The sequence below is a fragment of the Dendrobium catenatum genome, unplaced genomic scaffold, assembly GCF_001605985.2.
Source record: "Dendrobium catenatum unplaced genomic scaffold, ASM160598v2 fragScaff_scaffold_703, whole genome shotgun sequence".
Classification (NCBI taxonomy): Eukaryota; Viridiplantae; Streptophyta; class Magnoliopsida; order Asparagales; family Orchidaceae; genus Dendrobium; species Dendrobium catenatum.
In genome coordinates this window covers 556,901-582,000 of record NW_021319165.1, presented here as the reverse complement: position 1 = coordinate 582,000, position 25,100 = coordinate 556,901, and the positions used below count along the sequence as shown (strand labels likewise).

General features: G+C 34.5%; 2 protein-coding genes across 3 annotated transcripts; one reads left to right on the top strand and one right to left on the bottom strand.

The window, feature by feature from the left end:
• The first annotated feature begins 3,194 nt into the window (after positions 1-3,194).
• LOC110109310 (probable WRKY transcription factor 35) lies at positions 3,195-7,432 on the top strand. The gene is made up of 3 exons (XM_020840321.2): positions 3,195-3,953; positions 4,489-4,629; positions 6,668-7,432. Exons 1-3 carry the CDS (start codon positions 3,499-3,501, stop codon positions 7,260-7,262), a joined length of 1,191 nt encoding a protein of 396 aa, XP_020695980.1. The 5' UTR covers positions 3,195-3,498; the 3' UTR covers positions 7,263-7,432.
• An 8,931-nt stretch (positions 7,433-16,363) lies between these two features.
• On the bottom strand, positions 16,364-23,806 carry LOC110109309 (ER lumen protein-retaining receptor B). 2 transcript variants are annotated; one of them, XM_020840319.2, is made up of 6 exons: positions 23,416-23,806; positions 22,973-23,238; positions 18,762-18,877; positions 17,777-17,850; positions 16,855-16,918; positions 16,364-16,641 (listed from the first exon to the last, which is right to left on the bottom strand). In XM_020840319.2, exons 1-6 carry the CDS (start codon positions 23,504-23,506, stop codon positions 16,605-16,607), a joined length of 648 nt encoding a protein of 215 aa, XP_020695978.2. In that variant the 5' UTR covers positions 23,507-23,806; the 3' UTR covers positions 16,364-16,604. The 2 variants fall into 2 exon arrangements, with proteins under 2 accessions (XP_020695978.2, XP_020695979.1); XM_020840320.2 differs by having other exon boundaries at positions 23,084-23,238.
• Between the last annotated feature and the right edge of the window lie 1,294 nt (positions 23,807-25,100).

Sequence of the window (25,100 nt, the reverse complement as noted above, 5' to 3'; positions counted from 1 at the left end):
CCCCCCCCGCATCCTTCATGTGGGTTTGATCTTTGACAAACCTCTTAAAATTGATACCGCTACCTCTATTGGTTCCAGGCCGTCCTTAGCTTGTGTTTTGGTAGAGTTGGATGTTACGAAATCTTATCCCGATAAGGTCTGGTTAGGTCCTGAAAAATCTGAATATGTTCAGCAAGTGGTTTTGGAGGATTTCCCTCCTTTTTGTTCTGTTTGCAAAAAATTTGGGCATTTTCCTAGTAACTGTCGTCTGGTGGCTGATGTTTCGGCTCTGTGTAAGGTTTCTCAAAAGGTTTTGGTAAATCCAGAACCGATTATTCCCTCTTCTCCCTCTGAGGATGTTCAGATTATAAATCCTATTTTGCCTGCGGTGGAGGATGCTATTAATGTGCAGTTGGTCGTTTCTTTAGATAAGTCCTCTCTGAATGTTGAGTATGTGGAAAAGCTTGTTGATGGATGCAACATTGTCCCCTTTACCTGTGGTCGGTTTGGGTTCTGGTGGTGAGGGTGCTGTTGTTTCTCCTTTTGTTGTTTCTGTAGGTGTGGTGGGTGGGGTTTTGCCTGTTGTTCAGGGTTCTCGGGATTGTGCTAGTGTAGGTGGTCATTTGGGTTGTGTTGTTAATTTCAGTTCCGCTTTATCCTATTTGGGTGCTGTGTTTGCTCCGTCTTGTTTGCTTAGGGTTGTTGAGCCTAATGTGGCTGAGTTCTCGGATTCGTCTCGCAACCCTATTGAGCTTTGCCCTGACCGAGTGGATGAATCTTGTGTTGGCTTGGTGAATGTGGGTTCTGCCTGTGTTGCTGATTCCCTTGTTACGCCTATTGAACACGTTAATGGTCGGTTTGTTGAGGTTCCGGTTAACTTTTTATCTCCTAAGACTTTGGTTGATCATGTGGGTGCCAATTCGGGGGAGGCGATTAGGTTGCAAATTGATTGGCTCCAAGTTTCGTCTGATTCCTCTTCAGAGGCTAGTGGGGAGGATGAACATGCTGTAAAGTGTGATTTACTCAAGGACTGCCCTGTTGTTTCTGTTTCCTCTCATGGGAGGGGTAAACGTGGTCGAAAATAATTGTGCGGTGGCTGCTGTGTTGCCCCCTTTTCTGCGGATTCTTGTTGCCTTTTCTGGTTATATTTTATGTTGGTCTTACGAATTTTGCGAGCGATTTTTAGGCAATGATGTGGCTCATGCTCATCGTCAATCTGTGGCTAGTTGGCAATCTTAGGTGATGTTTCGTCTTAGCGATGATGGTGGTTGGTTGGCTTTTGGTGGGCTCTTTCTCCCCTATGGATGGTCCGTGCCTGAATTTGGAGTGGTTCGTTGTCTGGGCCTTTGTTGTGCCTGAAGGGTGTTGTCCCTTCTTCTCCCTATTTCAGTGTTCTCTTTGTATTTGTTTTTTGCTTTGGCTGCCTCGGGTGTGTGGCTTGACTATTTTTACCTAAGCTATAACCTTTTTGTCCTTTTTGAAAAAAAAAATCATTTTAAAAAATGTTGAAATTTAAAATAGTCCATCGACTATTTGTATATGGTTATTTTAGTCTTAAAGTATAATGTTGTTTTAATTTAGTCCATCGACTATACAAAATTGATCCAAAATGACCCCTTTGAAAATAAATTGGTATCAATTTCATATCGTAATTAAAACATGTTGGAATATTTTTGATCAATTTCGTATAGTCGTAGGACTCAATTGGGGCAATACTTTGGGCTAAATGAGTGAAATATGAATAAATTGGGGACTACTTTGAATTTTTATGTATATTTATCTTCTTCACATAAAATTGAACATTTTAGTGTATTTAAATAATTTATTCTGTATTATTATATCAAATTTTAAATATTAGAAACTTTAAAAGCTATTTATGTTATAAAAAAATATTAATATGATAAAAAATGACTAGATAGCTATCTGCATAAATTTAAATCTATTTTTATTTTTATATTAGGATTTAATAAAGAAAAAGATTAAATAAATACAAGATGGATATAATAATTAAATCCTAATTTTATTTGTAAGAAATGTTTGATAATAAAAGATATTAAACAAATACTCCGATGAGAAGATTAAAATATCATTTATTATTCATAAAATATTAAAAGCAATACGATTTAAATTATTGTTATTATTTATGAAAGAACTATAAAAGCATATCTAACTAATAATAATAATTTTATTTGTTTAATTAAATTATTAGTATCTTTGATATAATTAGATAGTCTATGTTAAATACAATTTGAATTTGATACGGTAAATTTCTTTAAAATATTTGAAATTTAGCCTATCAAAAAATAAACAAACAAACTTAATAATATTTAATCAGCTCCATTTGATTCATTTTCAGCCCTAATAAGCTGCTAAATCTCTCCAATAGATAAATCAAAACCCTCCATCTATGAAGAAATTATTTTGTGCAGATATGGACGGTGTCCAAAAACGAATCAAAATATGTCACATCATTTTTACTATGCATGTAATGCGGTTATGTATCATTGTGTACTGGGTGACGTGGCATATTCTAATTCGTCCCTAAACGATCTAATGTCTGCACAGAATAATTTCTCCCATCTGTATGAATTATAACTACCAACCGGCCAATGCATCTTCTCTCGATGATTCTCTCCTCCCACCCTCAAGTGTGGAAAAAATTGGCTCAAAATGATTGACCAAAACTCTCAAAAGTATGTATTAATTAAGTTTTTTCACCACAAATTATTCGTAAAATGTAGGATAGTTGTTTTTTTTTTATTTAATAAAAATTATATGAAAAATAATTATTTTAATGTGAAAATATTTTTAATTTAATTAACCAAAAAACCTTATAAAATGGATAAGATACTAAAATGCTTTATGTAAAAAACTCACAAATTACGTTCACCTAAAAATCTTTTTAATGTATTAATTAATGATTATCGATTAAAATAAAATTGTCCGTAAATAATATGATTATAATTTTAAAGAACATGCCAAATATTTTTTAACATGAAAAATCAAATTAAAATTAGACTGAAAGTTTTGGACTACATAAAATTATTGGTAGCTAAGAGGTTTTTTTTAATTTTTTTGCCGGCCCCTTCCTCTTAGCCATTTCCTCTTTGTTGCGTCTGAAGTCCACATGGTATATGAAAAAGTCAGCGTCAAGTATATTAAAAAACCTCTCTCTCTCTCTCTCTCTCTCTCTCTCTCTCTCTCTCTCTCAATTCCTCTTCTCCTCATCTTCAGATTAATCTAATAGTTCGATTTTACAAGGATTTTTCACCCACTGTGTCTACTTATCGCCATCCTGTTCTTCCCCTCGAGGTAGGATAGAGAAAGCCAGCAAAAGAAGAACAGAAAGGAGTTTACTAGATGGCTAGATAGATGCTTGTTTCCACTACTGCTCATGTGCAATTCCATTAGCATGGTCAAAAGGAAGATCTTATAAAAGAAGCTAATTTCTTAATTTGATCGATTAGCTTCTCAAACATTTCCCACTCCTCCTCAACTTGATCAGTACTGAGCAAGATCATGTGTGACTACTTCAATCGAAGGATGGAGAAGAGCCAAGGAGACCTCGCCGACATCGTCCGAAACCGAGGCCTCATCAGCCCGCCGGAGTCCGCCAACGAACTGCTCGGCGCCGCCAACAGTTGGCAGTTTCTTCCGGAGCCATCCGCAGTCTTCCCGAGGTTGGATGACAAAGTGTTCGGAGGAGACTCCTTGGCTGATGCGGCAGACCCACTGCTCCATGAATTGGCTCGAACAAGCTTCTTCGACTCAACAGAGGCCAGCGGCGTGCAGAAGAAGATGCTTTGGGAGGAAGGAAATCGGCCCAACGGAAGTCTGCTCGCAAGAATGCCTCAGATTTCTCTGGGGAAGGGAAAGGGGTCACCGGTGATCGGACCCCCGCAACTATTAGCACCCGGGGGCGGCGGCCCGGTCGAGATCTCATCACCAAGATTAATTGCAGGGATTAAGAGAAGGTTGGTTCATCAATCCTTAGTAGCTAAGCTAATTATATCAGTTAATCGTTAGTTAGAAAGTGTGTTATATGAACTTAGTTCATTATGATCATTCTTATTCCAATTATGACGGAAATTTTAGAGTGCTCATTCACATTGAAGTGGAAAGAAGAAGTGGGCTTTGATGGTATTGATGTAATAGGACTAAATCTTGTCTGAAATGACAGGCAGAAGAACGTAAATTTGAGTGGGAAAGAAGAGGCATCCATTTTCCCTTTTTTAAGATAAGCCAACCTCAATTGTTTTCATGTGGTCACAATTCATAGCTGATACAAAGGTTAGATACTACAAACAAGAGGGAAAAAGACTCAACCTTTGCTGCCAAATTACTCTATCATGTAAAGAAATCAATCTCTTTCAACTAAAATTGGATTATTCTCTTTATGACACCACTTGTTATAGCTTATAAGATCTGCAACCATTTTAAGTCGAAATATTTAAAAAAATATTCGGATATCTGTCTCTACTTTTTCCTATAACACATGATATATTATAGGAAAAGTCAAGCAAAGAAGGTGGTTTGCATCCCAGCTCCAGCTGCAGCAAGTGGTAGGCCAAGTGGAGAGGTTGTCCCTTCTGATCTATGGGCTTGGAGGAAATATGGTCAAAAGCCAATCAAAGGGTCTCCTTACCCAAGGTAATTGATTTATTTCATCAAATAAATTGATGGCAATCAAATCTTTCTTGATAGAGCTGAAAAAGAAAAAAAAAAATCCCTCTTCTTTCTATTCTTCTACTCTTTCTTTACTTTGTTTGATTAGGGTGGAAGCAGTACATGACTGCTAAAACTTTAAGTCAACTAGCTGGATAAGAAGAGAGATGGAATAGAGTGAAGAGGGGATCATCTCTCTCTCTCTCTCTCTCTCGCCCCAGCTTAACTATTTTTAATTAATAACAGTAATATAGATCTCCTCATATAACCCTGACGATTCTTAATCAACTATATATATAATCCTCTCTCTCTCTCTCTCTCTCTCTCTCTCTCTCTCTCTCTCTCTCTCTCTCTCTCTCTCTCGCCCCAGCTTAACTGTTTTTAATTAATTAACAGTAATCTAGATCTCATGATAGAACCCCGAAGATTATTAATTAATCAACTATATAATCTCTCTCTCTCCTCTCTCTTACTCCAATGTTGAAGATAATAACTAATTAATCAGAATTTGAGACAGGTTTTGGTATACAAAAGCACCAATAGAGATTAATTACTGTGTTGACCCCTATATCTCAAACCACAAGAGGAAGGACCTACTGAGAAGATTTGGGCTGTTAATCTTCCAATTTGAACACTGAAGCTAAATTTTTGCCTTGAAGAAACGTTATTTCAAAAATAACAACCTTCTTATTTTATTGATATTGCTCTAAGAACGTCTCAATTAAGCTTTGCTACACCTGACTAATATTTTTCTAAAATTGTTTTTTAGTCCTCAAACGTTTCTTCACTTCTAATTTTTATATGAATGGCTACTTATTATAAAAAAAAAAAACTATTAATCGAGCTTCATGATAAGTATATATATATATAAAAAGCTTCTTGCTTGGTATTTGACTAGTACAAGAGGATGGAATGTTAATAAACTATGATAAGCCTCAATAATGTATATAAGAGAGATACTTTCACACGCATAAACTTAATGCACTTCTAATTGTATATTTTCATATTGGAAGCATAAGAGGAGCATACTTCAAGAAGATATATTTGTTTAGTTTATAGTTAATACCATTGTTATGATATATACCATCTAAATAAAACCCAACCCGAATAATCGATCCTAGCTACTACTAAAAAATAGGACTATCGCAGCACAATTTTTTACTTATCCCAACAGTTATGACAGTCGCAACTTTTTTTGCAGCAGTATTAAAACCGCTGCACCCCCGCTATAATTGCAATGTACTACAACGACATTTCGTAGCAGTTTAAGGACCGGCAGGTAGATAAAAGGAAGTATTGGATTTAACAGCGGTTATAACCGGTGCAAACTTATAGATTTGCAGCGCCGATTATAACAAGTGCTGGGAAAAATAAAAATTTTTAGTAGCGTAGCCATTGATTTTTTTCTCTATATTATTTTAACATATCTTAGCGTAAAATTAGTGATTAATTAGTAGGCTAAGAACAAGATATTCTACTTGCATCTCCTGCCATACAATTACTAGAGATGATAAATATTTTAATTTAAGCAAGCATTTAGAAATCTAAATGGGAAATACTATAAAATTATAGGAAAATTGTACCCATGCATTTTACTAGAATTTTGTTATGCTCTTTGAGAGGAGAAATTATTACGTGTGGAGTCTTGATGTGTAATAATTTCTCTTTTGAGAGACCATCTGAATAGAAAACTGATTAAGATGTTTTTTTAATGAGCATGTGTGCTTGCCGCTTGGTATTGTATTTTGATGTTGTTCTGGACATTTTTTTCTTTCTTTTTCTTTGGGAATGCGAATCCTTTGTTGTTGAATTTGATCATCTTATGAGTAAAGATTTTTTTTTTTTTTTTGATAATATAAACCATGCACGAGATTTCAATTTAACGTTAATTAATAAGTCATGATAAACAATTAAAACAGTTGGCAAACAAAAAACAAATCAATCACAAGGAACTCTATATATATCCCCCTTGGTTAATTAAGCTATTCGTTTATTTCGATTCTTATTTGCAATATTATTTCAGAGGCTACTACAGATGTAGTAGCTCAAAAGGATGTTCAGCGAGGAAACAAGTGGAAAGAAGCCGGACAGATCCTAACATGCTGGTCATCACCTACACTTCAGAGCACAACCATCCATGGCCAACTCAGAGAAATGCTCTTGCTGGATCTACGAGATCTCATCCTTCAAAAACCAACAACGCTTCTTCAACTTCCAGGAGTTCTCTTCACAACCACAAGCAATTTACAGACATGAAGGAAGAACCTAAAGAGTGTTCAAGCTCAAATAACTCTTCATTACATGTAAAAGAAGAAGCTCATGAGGAAAAGGAAAAGGCTTTGACTGATCACCAAGATCATAATGATTTCGATAGTGTGTTCGACGAGAGCAGCTTCAATGAGCAGATGATGTCAAATTTGAACCAGCCTGACAACTTCTTTGCAGATTTGGCGGAGCTTGATCCCGATCCAATGAACATTATCTTCCCTAAGGGATTCATGGGAGATAAATTAGAAGAGGAGAGGGATAACAACAATAACAGTAAGGCAATGGATCCTTTCATTATGTTTGATTGGGGAGAAGGGAACATATTTGGAGAAGCAAAGAGAGGTTTATAACAAGACCTTGGAACAAACACCTTTTTCTACATGAGGTTATAGATTTGTTTAAGGTCTGTCTATAAACCTTTTCCATATATATTTTCAAGTAATGTTTCTCACATAGATAAAATTAATATATTTTTCTATATAGCATGCTATGTATGAGAGTATTGTAGTGAATGAGAAGATGCGGGTTAAACATCAAGGTTTCTATGTCTTGGTATAGATTAAGGTTTTATTTGGGATTGGTTTTTTTACAGCTATCTAAAATTGTTTTTAACAGTTTTAGGTCTCGTTTTGGACAGTTTTCTTAATGATTCTTAAATCAATTTTCTAGTAAAAAATTAAAATTTTTATACTAAAAAACTACTTTAAGGAGGAGTAAAAAAACCATCCTAAACGAATCCTTAAATTAAAAAAATTTGTGTTATAAATTATCTACTTCAAAAAGCAGTAAAAGCCGTCCCAAAAGTAAGGCTTTGTTTGGGACGGCTTTGTTACTGCTTCTTAAAGCAGTCTTTTAATACAAAGACTAAATTTTTTGTACTAGAAAATTAATTTAAGAAGTAGTAAAAATGCCGTCTCAAACGAAGCCTAAATTTAAGATGATGTTATAAGAATGAGTGAGCTCATTTCATAGGAAATAAAAAGAATTTTTTATTTATAGTTAGTTGGTTTTTTATTTCTTTTTGGGGTTGATGGGGAGAATTCCAACCTATTACAAATTCTTTGTGGTTAGTAAGTCTTATAAAAAAGTTATGATCATGATCTGTATTTATTTTGAGTTGAGATGTATATTTTTCTGCATAAACAGCTATCAATAACAAAATTTATAACCTAATTCGCAAAATTAAAATAAAAATTTGTAAAGAATGCTTTCATATAAGCATCTCTTTGTTAAGGAGAAAATTCTGGAAATGTTGCTGAACAGAAGAGCATGTAAAGTAGGGATAAAAGAAGGTTTTTCTTTTTGATTTGTTGATTTGTAATTGCATTGAGGCCTACAAAATTAATTAGAATATTGGAGGATGAGACGATGGGACAGAAAGCTGAGAAATAGATGCTTAATTTGTACAGGAATGGAAAGCAGACCTATGATATGTCACTAGAAAAAGCATTACAAGGAAGTACTCACCTTGGCCTGTTGGTTGAGAGCTTATGCTTTAACTAAGAGGTCCTAGGTTCGAGTCTTTGTGTATGCGTGGTGTGTGTGAGTTTGTCTTAATTGGCCTAAATGTCCCAAAAAAAAGTACTGTAAGTCTGTAATAGTGTTCATCTTTCTTACACTAATTATTATTTTCCATCTATCATTTTACCTCCTTTCCTTCAGATGCTATGATAATTCACTGATGAATAAAGCCATTCGTCTCTTGGAGAGAAACGGTGGAAATTGAATAATATTTTAAAGTTTTTAGTTTTATTTGCGACAGTTCTTATTATTTTATAAAGTAATTTTTTAGTATAAAAATTTTTTGTTCAAAAAATTTTGTTCTAAAAAATTATTTAATAAAGTAGTATGAAAATTGTCCCAAATGAAGTCTTATTTTCTTTGGCTTCCTAAATTCAATGAGAATATTTTGAATCATCTCTATAATGATTTTTAAAGCAGTTTTTAGTATAAAGATTTTTAAACTAAAATATTATACTAAAAAATTGCTTTAGAAAGCAATAAAAACACAAGACTTTGTTTATGACATGTTTCTTTTTGCTTCTTAAAATAATTTTTTATTGCAAAACTTAACTTTTTTTTACTAAAAAAATATTTTAATGAGCAATTAAAAAGCAGTCTCAAACCAAACCATTAACCTGCTATCTCTTCTTTTATTCGTTGGGTTATAAATCTACAAATTAGGTGCAGATTTTAATGTTGCGGCAAAATATGTAGTAAATTCGGTACAAACTTTCTATATTAAAAGTAACCCATCCATTTTTTTTTAATTATTTGTCTAATTTATTAGCTACAACATTGCTGTAGCAGGTTCCTTCAAAATTTGAACCGAATAAGGAGTTTGGTCTAGAAGATTGAGGGTTTCGTGGTTTTTTGGAGTCTTCATAGTGACTCAAAAGACAATTCTTAATATCCTTCGCTGGCATGCTATTATTTCTTGTTTTTGGTGATGGTGATTGGAAGGATCATAGTAATGATGATTAGAAAAACTGTAGTCGAGCGACGGTTGACCGAGAATAGTAATTAGTGGGCAACAATGGTCAGAATGACTGCAGGTGGGCGACAGTGGTCAAAGAGCTATAGTCTATCTACAATAAGCGATGGTGGTTTAAGGATGGTGGTTCAAGGATAGTAGTCCGTGAGAGGTTGGAAGAATCGTAGTTGGGCAATAGTGTTGAGAGAATCATAGTCGTCATGTGATAAAAGTTGGAAGGATCATAGTCATGCAACAATGGTCAAAGAACCGTAGTCAAGCGACGGTAGTTTGAGAACATAATCGATAGATATATAATGAAGGTCATAATGACTATAATTGAGCAACAATGGTTAGAGGACCATGGTTTGAGGGCAATTGAGGCTGGAAGAACCATAGTTAAGTGATGATGGTCAGAATGTCAAAGTTGACTGGTGATAAAAGTTGGAAGGGCCTAGTCCGGCGATGGTGGTTGAATGACCATTGTCGACGGGTAATAGAGGTCCGACAGTGGTGGCCAGCATGCAAAGGTCAGCCGGGTCTAGGCTTGGTGGTGACAGTAAGATGGTGAGGGTTTGCTATCAATAGTGCTCGAGTAGAACTTCGAAATTCTTCAAGCCTCGATGCTCTCTTTGAGCCTCTAGACAAGTTTTCCCCTCATATAGAGATTGTGGACATATTTATAGATTTTGAGAGCAACAAGCCCCATAAATTTTGAGAAAATTCTAAGCACTCATTGGACATCCCATATTGATTCCCTCAATCATAGATCATTTTGTTAGAATTTATGTGCCTTAATGATGTCAAAATTAATTGATCTTGGTTTGTTGGATACATCTCATTAAGTCGCTTGATTCGACCATAAGTATGTGAAATTTGGAGACCATTTGATCATCCAAATGTCTTGAATTTTTCAACTATACTTCGGATTGTAGATTTGTCTCATTTGGGTTCGGACTGGATCACTCTTGGTGTCATTGGTTTCTCTTATTGAGACGTTCAATTTGATTATATTTTTGTTCAAAACTAAGTTTGAATAGTCCTGATTTTAATTCTGAAAGATCAAACATCTCGGGATTCATGTCCAATCAAGATAATTTTTGGTGACATATCATACCAAATGTTTGTTCTATTACTGAGATGTTTTGTTTTTCCATTAACTCTGTTGATAATATTACCATGGGGCATGCTAAAATTTTGTTTCTAATTTGTGTGGTTTATTTGGATTGAGAGAAATAATTATAAGTTTAATAGCTTGAGCTTTAGTGTTTCTAATATTATTAATAACATTGAGGATAGTTTAAGGTTATTGTATTGTGTCAATTTGCTTTCTTCTTAAGTGAATCTAAGATATTTAACCCTAATGATTGGATTAGAACTGAAGTTCATATTCGAAAATCTCTCCCTGTTTATAGTGGCAAGCCCCATGCTGGTAAAGCAAAACTTAATTCAATTAAATACTTTATCAATTCTTCTATAGGAGGTGGTGGCCATCATATTAGAGATTCTAATGATACTTTTGACTTCATTTGGGACAGCTTTATTATTGATTTGTAAAATTATTATAGATAAAGTAATTTTTTGATACAAAATTTTTTGAAAGCAGCAAAAAAATTAGTTACATAAAAATTTTGGTTGCGATTTGAAAAAGAAAGTTATCCCGAACGAAATTCTAGCCTTCATTTGGCACGGCTTTCTTACTGCTTTATAAAGCAATTCTTTAGTCCAAAATTTTTTGTTCAAAAAATTTTTGTACTAAAAAAATACTTTAAAAAGCAATAAGAAAGTTGTCTCAAACAAAGCCTTAGACTTGTTTGGGGCGGCTTTCCTGTTGCTTCTTAAAATAACTTTTCAGTACAAAAATTAATTTTTTTACTAAAAACCTATTTTAAGAAGCAGTAAGAAAATCATCCTAAATGAGACCTTAATCTTTGCTTATACATCTTCTCTTAAACTTTCTAATGCTTTTTCAATCTCAATTAAAAGCTTCATTAATTGTTTTAGTATTTTGTATTTCTAAATATTTTCTTAGAGTTTGGATTGAACTTGATGCATTTGCCTTGGTCTACTTCATTGTTCTAATAAGGGTATTTGTTATAAATATTCATATGATCTCAAAAAAATTGAACATCTTCTTTCACCTATGAAATTCAGAATCAATAGCATTTTTAGGAAATGAAATAAATCTATCGATTGGCTTGCTATATTTGATTTCATGTTGATGGAACTGAAAATCTTAGAGAACTTTGATTGCTGCAGAGAATTCTTTCGATGTATTCCCATAGATTATTAGAAGTTACCTAATCTGTGGGCATTTTTATTATTCTAGGAGATTGTTAATGATGATCACATTTTTATTTTGTGAGATCTTAGTCGTATTCTTTTCAGAAGAATTGATTGATTATTGTTGCATTTCTCATTGTGATCTGTTGGTAGTTATTTTTTAGTGATTCTGCTTCCATTTAGTTCGGTAATGCCTAAGTTATCTTTCTTTTTTTTGAATAAAACTCACAAAGAGGACTTACGTGTTCCATAACAAATAAAATTAGATGTCCTTAAAGAACCAAAACTCACTAAAATACAACATTTGAAGTAAAACCTATGAGCTAATGGCTCTGTCTAAAAATAGAAACCAAAAGATAAAACTAATGCAACAGCCAACTAGACATCAAATAGCAGCAGCCACAGCTCCTTAGACAACAACCACATAAGCAACCTGCAAAAGATAAGAGAAAAGAAATAGCACAAGAAAGAAAAGATAACACCCACCAAACTAGAATGCCAACACCACGAAGCCACCACACAACAGCTCACAAAACCAACAGCCACCAAAAGCCCTCCCAAGCACTCACACCAACCCAAAAAACACTAAACCAGAGCAGCCAACCGAGAATAAGAGAGTCAAAAACACACAAACTATTTTTTAGATTTTCGCTTTCTCTGTTTACCAATCTGGGAGAAAGCATCACGCACAACAAAGCTCACATTACAAGTCATAAAAGTCATGAACGAGTAATCATGTTCATTCGCCTCCATCTCACCAATCCCGCAAGGAGAAGAACGTGAGCTGTCAAGCCAGTCAGATTGCTCCATAGAAATTTCACCTCGACCTGACTCCCAAGTGAGCATTCAAATCATTAGATGATGAAAGGATAGTAATTGGTACATCAACAAGTTGCTCACTCCCAACCAGCCCCACAAGAGAGGGCGACAAAGCCAACTCAACATATGCCACAGGAGATTCAACAAAAGGATTCAATTCACTAGAAACTTCATTTACCACCACCATATTAACATCACATAATTCCTTATTCCCCACATTCAAAAATTCATTATAGAATTCACAGACACCAACCACGGGAGTTTCAACAGCAATCTCACCCCTATCACCAAGTCATTACCACCATCACCAACATCAACAGAACAAGCTAATGCCCCTAAATGTTCATTATCATCTTTAAAATTCTACACAAGAGAGGAGAAAAGCGTCTGAGGTGGAACACCGGCAACATGAACCAACGAATCAGTCTCAATTGACAACCCAATGGGAGCACCCGATTCAAGCAAGAGTAATTCACTACAATGGGCCTTATTTTTCACGTCAATATGATCGTTCTCACCCGTATGAGAATGTTCTAAATTATCTACACTTTTTTGTCCAGAAACCTCACCCAAAGCACCCCCAATAGTTTGGGTAGGATGATTAGCTAAAAGAGGATTCAAAGTATGACATTCATTTTTTGATTGGCCCAAAACCTTACAATGAACACAGTAAGAAGAAAATTCTTTCATTTCAACTAGATGAATATAACTCATAGATTCACAATCAAGCCAAACTTGGTCAGGGTACCGCTTGGTAACATCTAATTCCACAAGTACACCGAAGGCCTTGTGCCATTAGAGATGGCATTATCAGTCCATAAGGGACGGCCAAATAAGAAGCCAAGTCCATGAAGTATCCGGAGAGAAAAAAGATGCGGACGAAGATTGGGATAGGAAACCCAAATATATAGGAATGGTAGGAGATTCAGTATTAATGTCAAAGAGAGGAGTCCACTTAAATAACTTCATGAAACAGTTGTTAATGAAATAAGCTAAGTGGCTGAAAACTCACCAATGAGTTTAAGTTGAAAGAAAAATTTGTGAATAGCATCAATCGGCGGCCGACGGCCAGTAAATTTCTCTACCAAAGCACTCAAACAAAGCTGACAAAGCCTTTGGAGGGGTTAGTGAATTTTGATGCATTCTTGATGCTTCTGATTGAAAAATCTGGGTTGCTTCTCTTGTTCTCAGGTATGCAATAATTTTGGTTGGAGATATCAAACTCCAAGTGGTTGTTATGATGGATTTTAGTGGAAATCAAGATTGGTTCTCTTGTTGTTAACTAAGTTTATATTTTAATTGTTGCTGCTTAAATTAGTCTTTTGATTTGTTTTTAGTTATTATTATATCCGTGGATACAATCGCATGCGGTGCTTGTTGATTTCGTCTTGAGTTTGCACTAGATATCTTTTCCATTGTTGATCTCCTCATCTCCTGTAGCTACTTAAGAAGGATTTTGAATCCTTCAAGCATGACTTTATCTTGATAAAGACCTGTTCTTTTTTTTTTTTTTTTTTTTTTTTTTTTGATAAAATTCACGAACGGGGCTTGCATGTTAATATAAAGAATAAATTACAAGTTCTTAGCGAATCAATAGCCCTCTAAAAATATGACATTTAAAAGAAAACATATGAGCCTTTGATCCGGTATATTACAACCAACCCACAAAAAAGAAAGGCTGAAAATAAAAACAAAGCTAAAGAGAAAATTTCCACATAAGCATTTCAGACAACATGAGGTATCGAACGGAAGCAGCCACCCAACCAAGCACCAGTCCCACGAGGAGCAAGCACGGGAACCTGAAAACAACCTGCAAAATGACCAAACAAACCAAGCAAGAGAATGAACAATAAACCAGAGGCGCCAAAATGTTCAGCAACCAGAAGACGGATAAGAGAAGACAACACGACAACAAAGCTACTCGAAACCCAACACCTAAGAAAACAAAAAAATAAACACCAAACTACCAAACCAAAGAGCAACCACCCAGACAATCCAACAAACATGTCGTTTTCTTGTAATTGGCTTCATTTGAATTCTTCACATTTCCTTCATGCTTGATTCTTCACTAGAGTTTGTCTTGGAGCTTCATTTGCTCTTCACCTTCATTTTTTTATGGAGCATTGTGCTATTTAGTATTGATCCTAAGTGATATGGAGCTTCAGATTTTATGTTTTTTTCTTTGTTATTGTTCACATTTTGCTTTAAAGGAAACAAATTTATCTGAAATATTTTATATGACTAAGAAAACCTTAAAAAAACTACCGAACAAGAATCCAAGGATCAACAATTCAATAAGATTGCTACAATATATTTAACAAAACGACTACATCATTAGTATTTCTCGGAAACTTCTAATCATGAAGCAGCCAAATCAAATAATGCTAGGTTTGAAAGCTGTGCAGAAGAATTCAAATAACTAGCCATAGTACAACTCAAGCTTCTTTGCACCATCATAAGCATTATTAATGGGAAGCCTGCAGATTCTAGTATGTTAAAATATTGGCATCAAAATTAAGGCCGGCAATACAAATGATTTTGGCATCTTATGTTAGGTCCAAAATAATTATTAAAGTAATAAGCTCTGCAGATTCATTAATTAAGAGGTGATTAAGAAAGATATCTCACTTGGTTTTTGATGTTGATGGGTTGCTTATTGCTACATTTGTCTATCATCTATGATTTTATTTGGACAGCTTTCATAATGCTTTATTTTTTAGATCTCAATTATAAATTTTATATAGCTATTATTTTTTCACTATATTAAAAAAAATTGTGCTGAAAATTTACTTTTTATAATAGCTTTTTACCAGTTATTTTTTCGTAATAATTTTATAATCACTTTTATAAAAAAATTATAACCAGCACAAACAAATGTCATATCTTAATTGATTACAAAATTATTTAAAGCAACACCAGCTAAGCCATGACATATAGCTCTATAGAGTAGAGGCCTAAAAAATTTTAAGAATAAGTGCAATGCTTCAAGGCCTTACAGCTTTGCTTACGATAAATTATTCTGTGCTGAGGTCAGACACAGCTCTACGTACGTCCCGAGGTGAATCAGGTGCAACCACGACAGCAGTACCAAGCCACAGTACCGGACAAAAGAGTGATGTGACGTATTTTGATTGATCTTCAAACAACGTTCAGCATCCGAACATATTAATTAATCTTCGCTCCCACCATGGAGGAAGAGGAGATGATACCATATTACCATCTGGTAGTCAAAATTTTCTTAAAATTATGCTGAACCATGTAATGCTTGGTCATGACTTATGTCAGCTTTTCTGTCTCTACTCATGCTGAAACAGCAGGTCACTTTTTTATCTCTTATATATATAACAATAAAAATGAGGAGAAGCCGGCTCATTCATTAAAGCTGTTGACCACAAAATAGAAAATGTAATATGATAAGACAAATTAAGTTCCTAAGCATATTTGATTAATGGTCTAATTACAAGTAATCTATCTTTCAAAACTACATCCACTACTCTTTCTGTCTATCACAATATAATTATAGATTAGCTGTTTCTTAAGAGTTCTTTTTTGTCTAAGCCTTAGACTTCATTTGAGACAATTTTTTTATAGCTTTATAAAACAGCTTTTTAGTACAAACGAAGCCTTATATAATATAAAACTACTATAAAAATAATAATTTTATAAATAATCAAATTTCAAGATATCTGCAAAAAAAATTTCCCCCAAAAAATTAAAAAATTAGTCACCATTGACACCGACCGTCATCAACAACTTATACAATATTCAGTAAAAAATAACACTCATTTAGATTATCAAATATATTTTTATTTCATATTAAAATATAACTAAAATAAAAAAAGTAAAAAATAGAAAATGATCACAATCAAGCCCCACTAATAGCAACAATGATGAGATTAAACAGTTATGAGTACTGTATAATTTTCCACTAGAGTATTAGTACAGGTGCTTCACCTCATCTATAAGGCCGTAAATCTAATATACTCGAGAAAGACAACTTAAATCTCCCAAAAACTGGGGAAAATAAAAGAAGAGAAGAGTTAACAAAGTATCTAAATCTCTCTCTTGAATGAGAGATACTGCTGTTAATCATAAATCAGGCAAACAATAGCAATGCTCACGCAGGAAGCTTCAACTTTTCTCGGTTTTTCCAACTAGCAAGACAGATACAACAGAGTGTTATTATACTACAATGATATTAAGGTTTTGTTTGGGACGGTTTTTTTATTGCTTATTAAAATGGCTTTTTAGAATAAAATTTTTAATTTTTGTACTTAAAAGCTGTTTTAGAAAGCAATAAAAAAGTCGTCCCAAACAAAACCTAAAACAAGAACTGTGAAGATGATAATGAGAAGTGTCTTATGTACCTTCTTATGTAGTAATAGAAGAAATCAGTGTAGATGGCTGTTTGAATAAGGCCAGACAACCAAGCTGCAAGATAAATATCAAGAAGTGCTTAACCTTAAAATCATTAGATGATCTGTCATTGAAATAGGGGATCTCAAATCTCAAATGATTTTCATAAACCATTGAACATATAATGCTCTTGCTGCAACTTCATACAATCATAGAGAAGCCCAACATACATATTTAAAGGAGGCCAGCTTGGCAGTTATGAAATTTCATTTATTATAATCGACTATGAAAGAGCATATGGTTATTGCCTAATGAAATTTTTTGTTATAAGAATGAAGTGGCACTCAAATAGGAGTGAAGTTGGCTCGAAAGTGTTCTTCATATTCAAGGTGAGGTGGGGAAGCAATACACCAGCAATCCATAAACAAATCTATTACTACCGGACCGGGTGATATATTTCGTTAGGGCATCTCCAACCCAAAATACCATATTTCACGCCAAAATGCAGTGAAATTCAAAAATGCTATGATTCATCTCAAATCGAACTCCATTTTGTGCGCTTCTGCGAAGGTAACCGTCTCTCTTCTCCTTCGCGCGTTTCTTCAGCAAATTTGGTGGAGACAGAAAAATCGCGTAGGTGAACAGTGCGGCGTCTCAATACTGACGTCGCACTGTTTACCCGCAATCAAATAGCGAGGAAAAATGTTGATCGGATAGAGCGACGGAAGAACGCGGTTGGAGATGCCCTTAGAAGATAAAATACTCTACGTCAATGAAGGACTTTTATTTTCACATTGAGGTGGATGGCATAAGCAACCGCACTAATTTCAATCGGCGATTGATCTAATTTTTACATAATCCCATCACTGATGTTTGACAATATTGATACATCAAGCGCCTGTTAACACCAAAGTGGATTGAAAAGGAGCTTACGGATCCAGCGAACCCTATGGTTCTCTGTGAAGAACCGGTAAACCCAGTTGAACAGATATAATCCCCTGTAAGCCCTGCAAAGAGAAACAACAAATTTCCTAATATTCCTGTGTATGTTGGAGACTGAAAGTACATAAACATGAAAGGGAAGGAATTAGGAATATGTCAGCTAAAGGAATATAATAGAAAACAGCGGCATAACAGAAAACCTACTGAAGAAATTGCCATAAAAACAATTAGATAAACAGAAGTATAATTTAATTGGTCTAAGTATATTCAAAACTGCTAAAAAGCTAAACCATGTCCATGTTTTAACATGGCTAACTGCTGCCACTCCAAAGGGAGCGCTTGGCCTCGGCAGAACCTAGCGAGGCCACCCACTAGCATCATGCCCAAACTTGTTTTGCCCCACTGAAGAGGTGAGGCCGTAGTAGAGGGGATTTGAAATCGGAATGGGGGATTCCCAACCGTGCTCGCCCACTAACCGCCCTAAGCCTCGGTGGGTACTGAAGAACTTAATAGATGCCATTTCAGTTTCATAGTAGCTTTTTAGCTGAACATAATGAAATTTGGGACCATTTGGGGCGGCTACAGATATTTGTAAAAGCTCTTGCTGACTATTGTGGGGAAATCATATTTTTTTAAAAATTGTTTTCACTTTCAAAAAAGTCAACTGTAACTTTCTTGCAATTGTCATATCCTAATAGATTTTATTATAAAAATTTATTTTTCATTACACAAATTTATAAAAAGCAAAAAAAAATTATAGCCAAACAAAACAATAGTTGCTTTCAGAAAATAAAAGTGTAAAACAATTACTCCAAATGAACCCTCAGGGCTGAGAGCAACAGCTCATCTAGTAAAATTATCTCAATACTCTATAAAATTACGCATGAGCCCTCCATATAAATCAACCATTTAAAACGTCAAATCACTTCAAGAAATAAAATATTTATAACAACAAACTGTGCTTGTAAGAACCTACCCAAGTAGGAATACATAGGTCCCTGTCAGGTTGTCAATGTTGCTAGACTTCTGCAACAACACTAACTGGGGTAGGATTGCAACAGACTCGAGATACAGAGAGAAGGTCCATAAAATCTGTTACGTGAAATCGTGAATAGTGTTTGTCAATGACAATCATCTGCAACTCAAAAAAATAGAAAGAAAAAAAGGAAAAAAGGCCGAAAACTCTATAATAGCAAAATGTGCTGTGATTAAGATACATATGATGCCTTAAGCAAAACATTTTAAGTAGGACTATGAACAACAACAACAAAAACATCAAGTCTTTGTCCCACTACGTGAACTTGGCTGCATGAAACCTTTTTCGCCATTATGTCCTGTTAAAAGTCAAATTCTCATTTAAATCTAATAAAGAAAGATCATTTCTAATATTTTCTAACCAAGTCTTTTTAGGTCTACCTCTACCTAAAAAGACAAGTGAGGAGTCATGGGTGCACAAGTACCCTAGGTAGCGTACATGCCAACTATTAAAATCAGGAGACTCATATGCGCCCCGTGAATGTTGTACACCTTATGAATATTTGTCTTTGAAAAGAAACAAGCGTGTCAGTACGACTCTTAATTAAAGTGTGCATGACACATCAAATCACTAAAGGGTGTTGCCTATGAGTCCTCTATTGTATAATGTGTGAGTACCAAAAACATACAAATATGTATAAACACAGTAAGTGCCATGTATCTGTATCTTTAATCATATAAATGTATTGTACAAGCACGCTAAGTAGCATGCACACATATCGTAGATCATGCAATTCACTTTGTGTTGTTGCTTTCATATCAATTTGAAGTTTCCATCACTCCAACAAGGAACTTGATGATGTTGCTTTCATATCAATTTGAAGCATTATTACTTCCATTAACTGTCGAATTGCAGTCTTTATATTATTTAAAGGATGGCACTGACAAATCTTGTCATCTAGATCATTGCCTAGTCATTTGCATGGGGCCGTTAAGAGGATTCATATGGTCACTTTGAGTAGTCCGATTTTAGGGGGGTTCTCCTTGTTTTCACTGATGATTGCTTTACTTTTCATTCATTACGTTATCCCAATAAAGGCTATCAAGTGAGCACATTTGTTAAAGAAAGTGGGTGGAGTAGAGGCCTTCTTCTAGCAATCACACCAAAGAGTAGTATCCAAATGTCGATGGATGTAAAAATAAGTTTGGAGATGGTGAATACTATGAAACTATGCTGGAGCAAAAAAAAAGTGGCTCCAAACGTACCTCGCATAAGTGGATGCTTCTTGGTGTGGCAACAAGTACTTGGCTGAAATATTAAATACAAATTAGGCACTGTATCCGACACCCGTGTCTTAAAAAATTTATGAATTATTTCAAATATAATTTTTGTACTTAAAATTTTTTATTTATTTAAAATATAAAAACTCAATTTTGTATTTCCTATTCACAACATCAAATCAATCACCGCACTCAATACCCTATTCATAGAATATTTTCATTTTCATTTCTCTTTGGCAGGTTACTACTTTGATTTCACAACAATGCTCGATGTCATCTCAACATCGACATATGATGTCGTTACAACTTTGACATTTCAAAACCATCTCAACATCAAGGTCTGGTATTGTTTTGACATTGATGCTCGACACTAGCAATTTCTATAGCCACAATTTGACAGCTCATCTTTGTCCGACGTCTTTTTAACATTGACGAGCAACACCCTCTAAACATCAACGACATATGCCCTCTTGACATTGACATTCGATACTTACTGCATAACATCGATGTCCGACTCTTAACAGCATTGTTGTCTACTATCTCGATGTTTGATGCACGACATTGACGCCCGACTCTCGACATCTTAATATTAATCATTTTAAGCACAAATTCCAGTTAAATGACTTAATATTTCTAAATTATTTTTATATTATACTTATTCCATTTTTAAAATATAAAATTATAACACAGTGTCCGACTCATGTCTGTGTCATATTTTTTCAATAATTGACGCGTCCCGTGTCCGTGTCGTGTCATATCCATATCGCAGTGTTCGTGTCTATGCATTATAGTATCTCATTAATTGAATATTGGTGCCTATGTATAGCTTAATAAGAAGAAGAAAAAAGAAGATAATAAGGGGAGGGGGTTATCGTTAATTATGAGGATGATGTTTCTAATCTTGCAACTTTCTTACATTAATAGTTTCCATGCTTATGGGAGTAACACTGATTAAAAATTAAATTTAACAAAAATGACGACAAAAACGTAGAAGGAATAAGGAGGAGAGATAAAGATTAGACCAAATAACTAGAAGTTGTTCAAACATTATTACATTAACTTAAATTTACCATATATGCAACTCTCAGCAAGAATCAATAAGAAGAAAAAATTGATCTGAAAGTTGGGATAAGGCTAATATTGATGATGTTCCACAATTATGGTACCTGTATGAATTTTCTCTTTAAAGATGATTCATCTTCCATTGTAAAGAGTTAATATGATTTGCATATAAGAATGGTAGCCTCTTGTGTTTCTTAAATTAACTTTATGTTGGACAATTGTAGTTTGGTTCAACTTCTAGGTAGCACCTTCTAAAGGCAGGCCTAAAGCGGTGATTGGGTTGCCTCTAGTCTATGCTGGAGGTCACAGGTTCGAGTCATGGAATTAACCTCTATATAAATGTAGGGTAAGACTATTAACAACAAAGCTCCCAAAGCATTTCATTAACAGGAGCATCCGATACATGGCTAGTATATAAAATATGGTTATGAATATAGGATTTGTAAATCAAGATACAAACACATGGTGTAAGAAAGGTATATAGATAGGTCAGTATTAAGTTAATTGGTTTGTTCTAAGGAGGATTTTCTTAGTAGCATGTACTTTATCCATAAGCACTCGCATGTTCTCACCAAAAAAAAATTAAGCAATGTAAATCGAGTCAAGAGCAAATGAACGATGAAAATAAGGTGTTACAAAGTAAATGAGCCATTATCAGTGACTAAGGTAGAGAAACAAAAGTATTTTTAAGAATATGAAAGCAAAAGGGTTGAATGAAGCAATATCGGGATCCATGGACAACAGGGCATTCATGCAAGAATATTTTTTCTTCATTTGATCATTACTTTGAAACACATCAAGCAATACAATGTGAAATGCAAGTGAAATGCCCAAGTCTACCTTCAATATAGTCTAACACGCATGTGTATATAGCCAGTAGCTTCTTAGCGCTTAGCTACTGTTTATAAACTTCAACATGTTATAACAAGAAAGTAATATATTTTTATTGAGATTTATTTCATTCTCTCACCTGTCCTCATGTTTCCCTTACTATTGTTTCTACCAGTGAGCCATCAACATTACATTGTCATGGACAGCTCTCATTCTAGGAAGTGAACTTTGTAAATGTTGGACTCTTGCCTAGAGCAAGAACAATCCAATTTCAAGCTAATACAATTACAGCTCAAACTAAGCTCGAAAATCAGCTCATTGATTAGTTGAGTCAATTTCGAGCCGGCTTGGCTGGAATCAACCCAATTTTGAAAAGACTTTGAATCATTTATTTTTCCTTTTTCTAATTTAAAATAATAATAATATATACATACATGTATATTTATAAGACCATATACACATGTACTCATATGTATATAATAATTTTCAAATTATGTGTACTATTTATATTTCGAATTTAGCTTAAGCTAACGACACGAAGGTCGGACTGAGCCAAAAATTTAATTTGTGCATTGCCCCGTTTGACTTGATTCAAGCCAAAAATATATTTTATCTTCAAGTGATCTTCAATCTTCGGGCAAAGATCTCAGCCCAACTCTTGTTTACATAGTTTTATGCATCTTTGGGCCACAAAAAACAACTATTTTTCACAGACTTTGGTAGTTTTAGTTTTGTGATGCTATCTATTCAAGAGCTTTGGTGTATAAAAGCCTCTTGCCTCCATATTGGTGGTACTCTTCTAGGCAATTTTAATGCTAAAGCAGATGAATGGTTATTATAACTATCAAAACAACCATTTGAATAGACAATTATCATACCACTTGGACTACTAGCAGAAAGGAAATCCACAGAAGCCATCAACTAAAACATTCAAGTTTGGAAACGCGACAGCAAAAGCTAAAACAATATGTGCTGTTTCATGTAAGGAATAAAATGCAGTTTATCAATAGCTAAATAGGTGCGAGTAAAAATAACTACCTCAATAAAAGTGAAATTGCGATGCACCAAAAGGGCCAACACAAAACATGGCAGGACAAGAAAAAAATGCCGGAAAGTGTCCTCATCGTTATTATAGGTCTGCCTGACTACCTTATGCGATCTCATATACCAAACGATGCACATCGATGTTCCAAGAAAAATTATCTTCATCAACGAGTTGTATAGAGAATAGTAGGTCCTAAACAGATCAAGATACCGGCTCATGAACACGATAACATAAAGCTCCTGTGTCTTCAACGATATTCCTGCTCATCAAAATCGGAACGATTAGAAATATCCAAATTTTCACCATGAAAAAAGAAGAAATAAAGAATGCCACTAATATCAATCAATCGTAACGTCGCAATTCCAATTTTTCATGAACTAAAACCAAAAAGCTCATAGAAATTTTGAAACCCTTAGAATGTGAAAGATCGATGGACCTGCGCACGATTTCGTGGCGCGGATCTTGAGCAGTAGAAGTATGATGCTTAGCAGATGGGTCATATCCCCCGCTAACCTGAAGGCATTCATCTCTCTCTCTCTCTCTCCTCGCTTATTTTCTTTATTTTTTATTTTCCATTCTCTCCGTCAGATATCTTCTCCTCTTGACCACATTGAACAAACTAACAGTTTATAAGCACTCTCATGAGAAGGGGTAAATCTAATCTCCATTCTCTCCGTCGGATATTGTAATTAACGGCGCGACACGCTACCGCTCTCACGCAACAGCGCGATCTTGCTGCCGCTCTCACGTAACAGCAGATACCTCTGAATCGTTCGCAATTTCTTGGGAAATTTTGTTTTCCATTGATAAAAAAATGATTGAATTTCAAAAACCTCTCGAGCACCGGAGCTTCTTAAGTGGGGGCCAATTAAATAAGGAGATTTTTTGGATGGGTATCATTTCTAGGATTAGTCATGCCGTCAAGCATCCTTTCGGAGATGACAATTGGTGAATATCCAATTAAAAAAAAAAATAAGAGTAATATTAATTATTTAAATTTTATATTTAACTTAAAAGTAAATTTACTTTTTTTATATTTATTTTAGGAAGAAAATTTAATGATGTTGTTCCATTTTTTTATTGTTTTTTAAAGCATTAGTTTAGGATAACTTTTTTATTGCTTATGAAAGTAGCTTTTTAATATAATTTGTTTTTTGATAATTTAAAAACAAATATTTTAAAAAACAATTAAAAAAAAACAATCTCATACGAAACCTTTACCAAAATGCATTTTCTATTCTATATTTATAAGAACTTATTCTTTGACTAATTTCTATTTTAGTGGCTTGCGAGTCTTCCTTTCAGTTGAGGACATCTGCTTTTTTATTATTATTATTATTATTACAGCTGAGCATTATAGCTAAGTCAGGTTTATATTACTGTTTATTGATTTGATAATTCTAGTTTTTTTTTGCGGCTTGACCTTAATATATTCTTTGAATCTATTTTTATAAAATTTTAAAAAAAATCGTTTGAAGGTTTGTAAGCAGCTCCTGGTCTTGGTGATGTTTGGAACTCCCAACCTCTTCTATCTAATATAATAAACTTTTATATATTTTTGTTGAAGCTGCAAATAAATCAAGCATTTGATTATTGTGGACTAGAATATACGTGGCGATAGAGTTAGAAAATTTCTGTCTCAGCGTTGTACGAATATCTAGCACCCAAACAGAGGAGAAATAATAACACCATGATTTTTACGTGGAAAACCCGGGAAAGGGAAAAACCACGGGGTCACGCCCAGTTAAAATAATTCCACTAGTGTTTGTTTGAGGTACAAGAAGCTGACTCGTCCTTAAAAATTTAGAACGATCAGATTACAATGCTTCAAATCCAAATTGAAATCCGATTACAAACAAGTTGCGTATTTGAGCTGAATTCAGAGTCACTTAGAATTCCTGCGTCACTTGAAAATCAGACAGAGTTCCAGCGTCACTTGGGCGTCGGGCAGAATTCTGATATCACTTGGGCATAATTCTGGCGTCAGACAGAATTCTGACGTCACTCATGCGTCAGGCAGAATTTTGACGTCACTCGGGCGTCGTGCAGAATTCCGACGTCGGTGGGTGGTCGAAGAGGAGTTTCTTCCCTCATAATCTTCTTTTCTTTTATTCTCCTTCT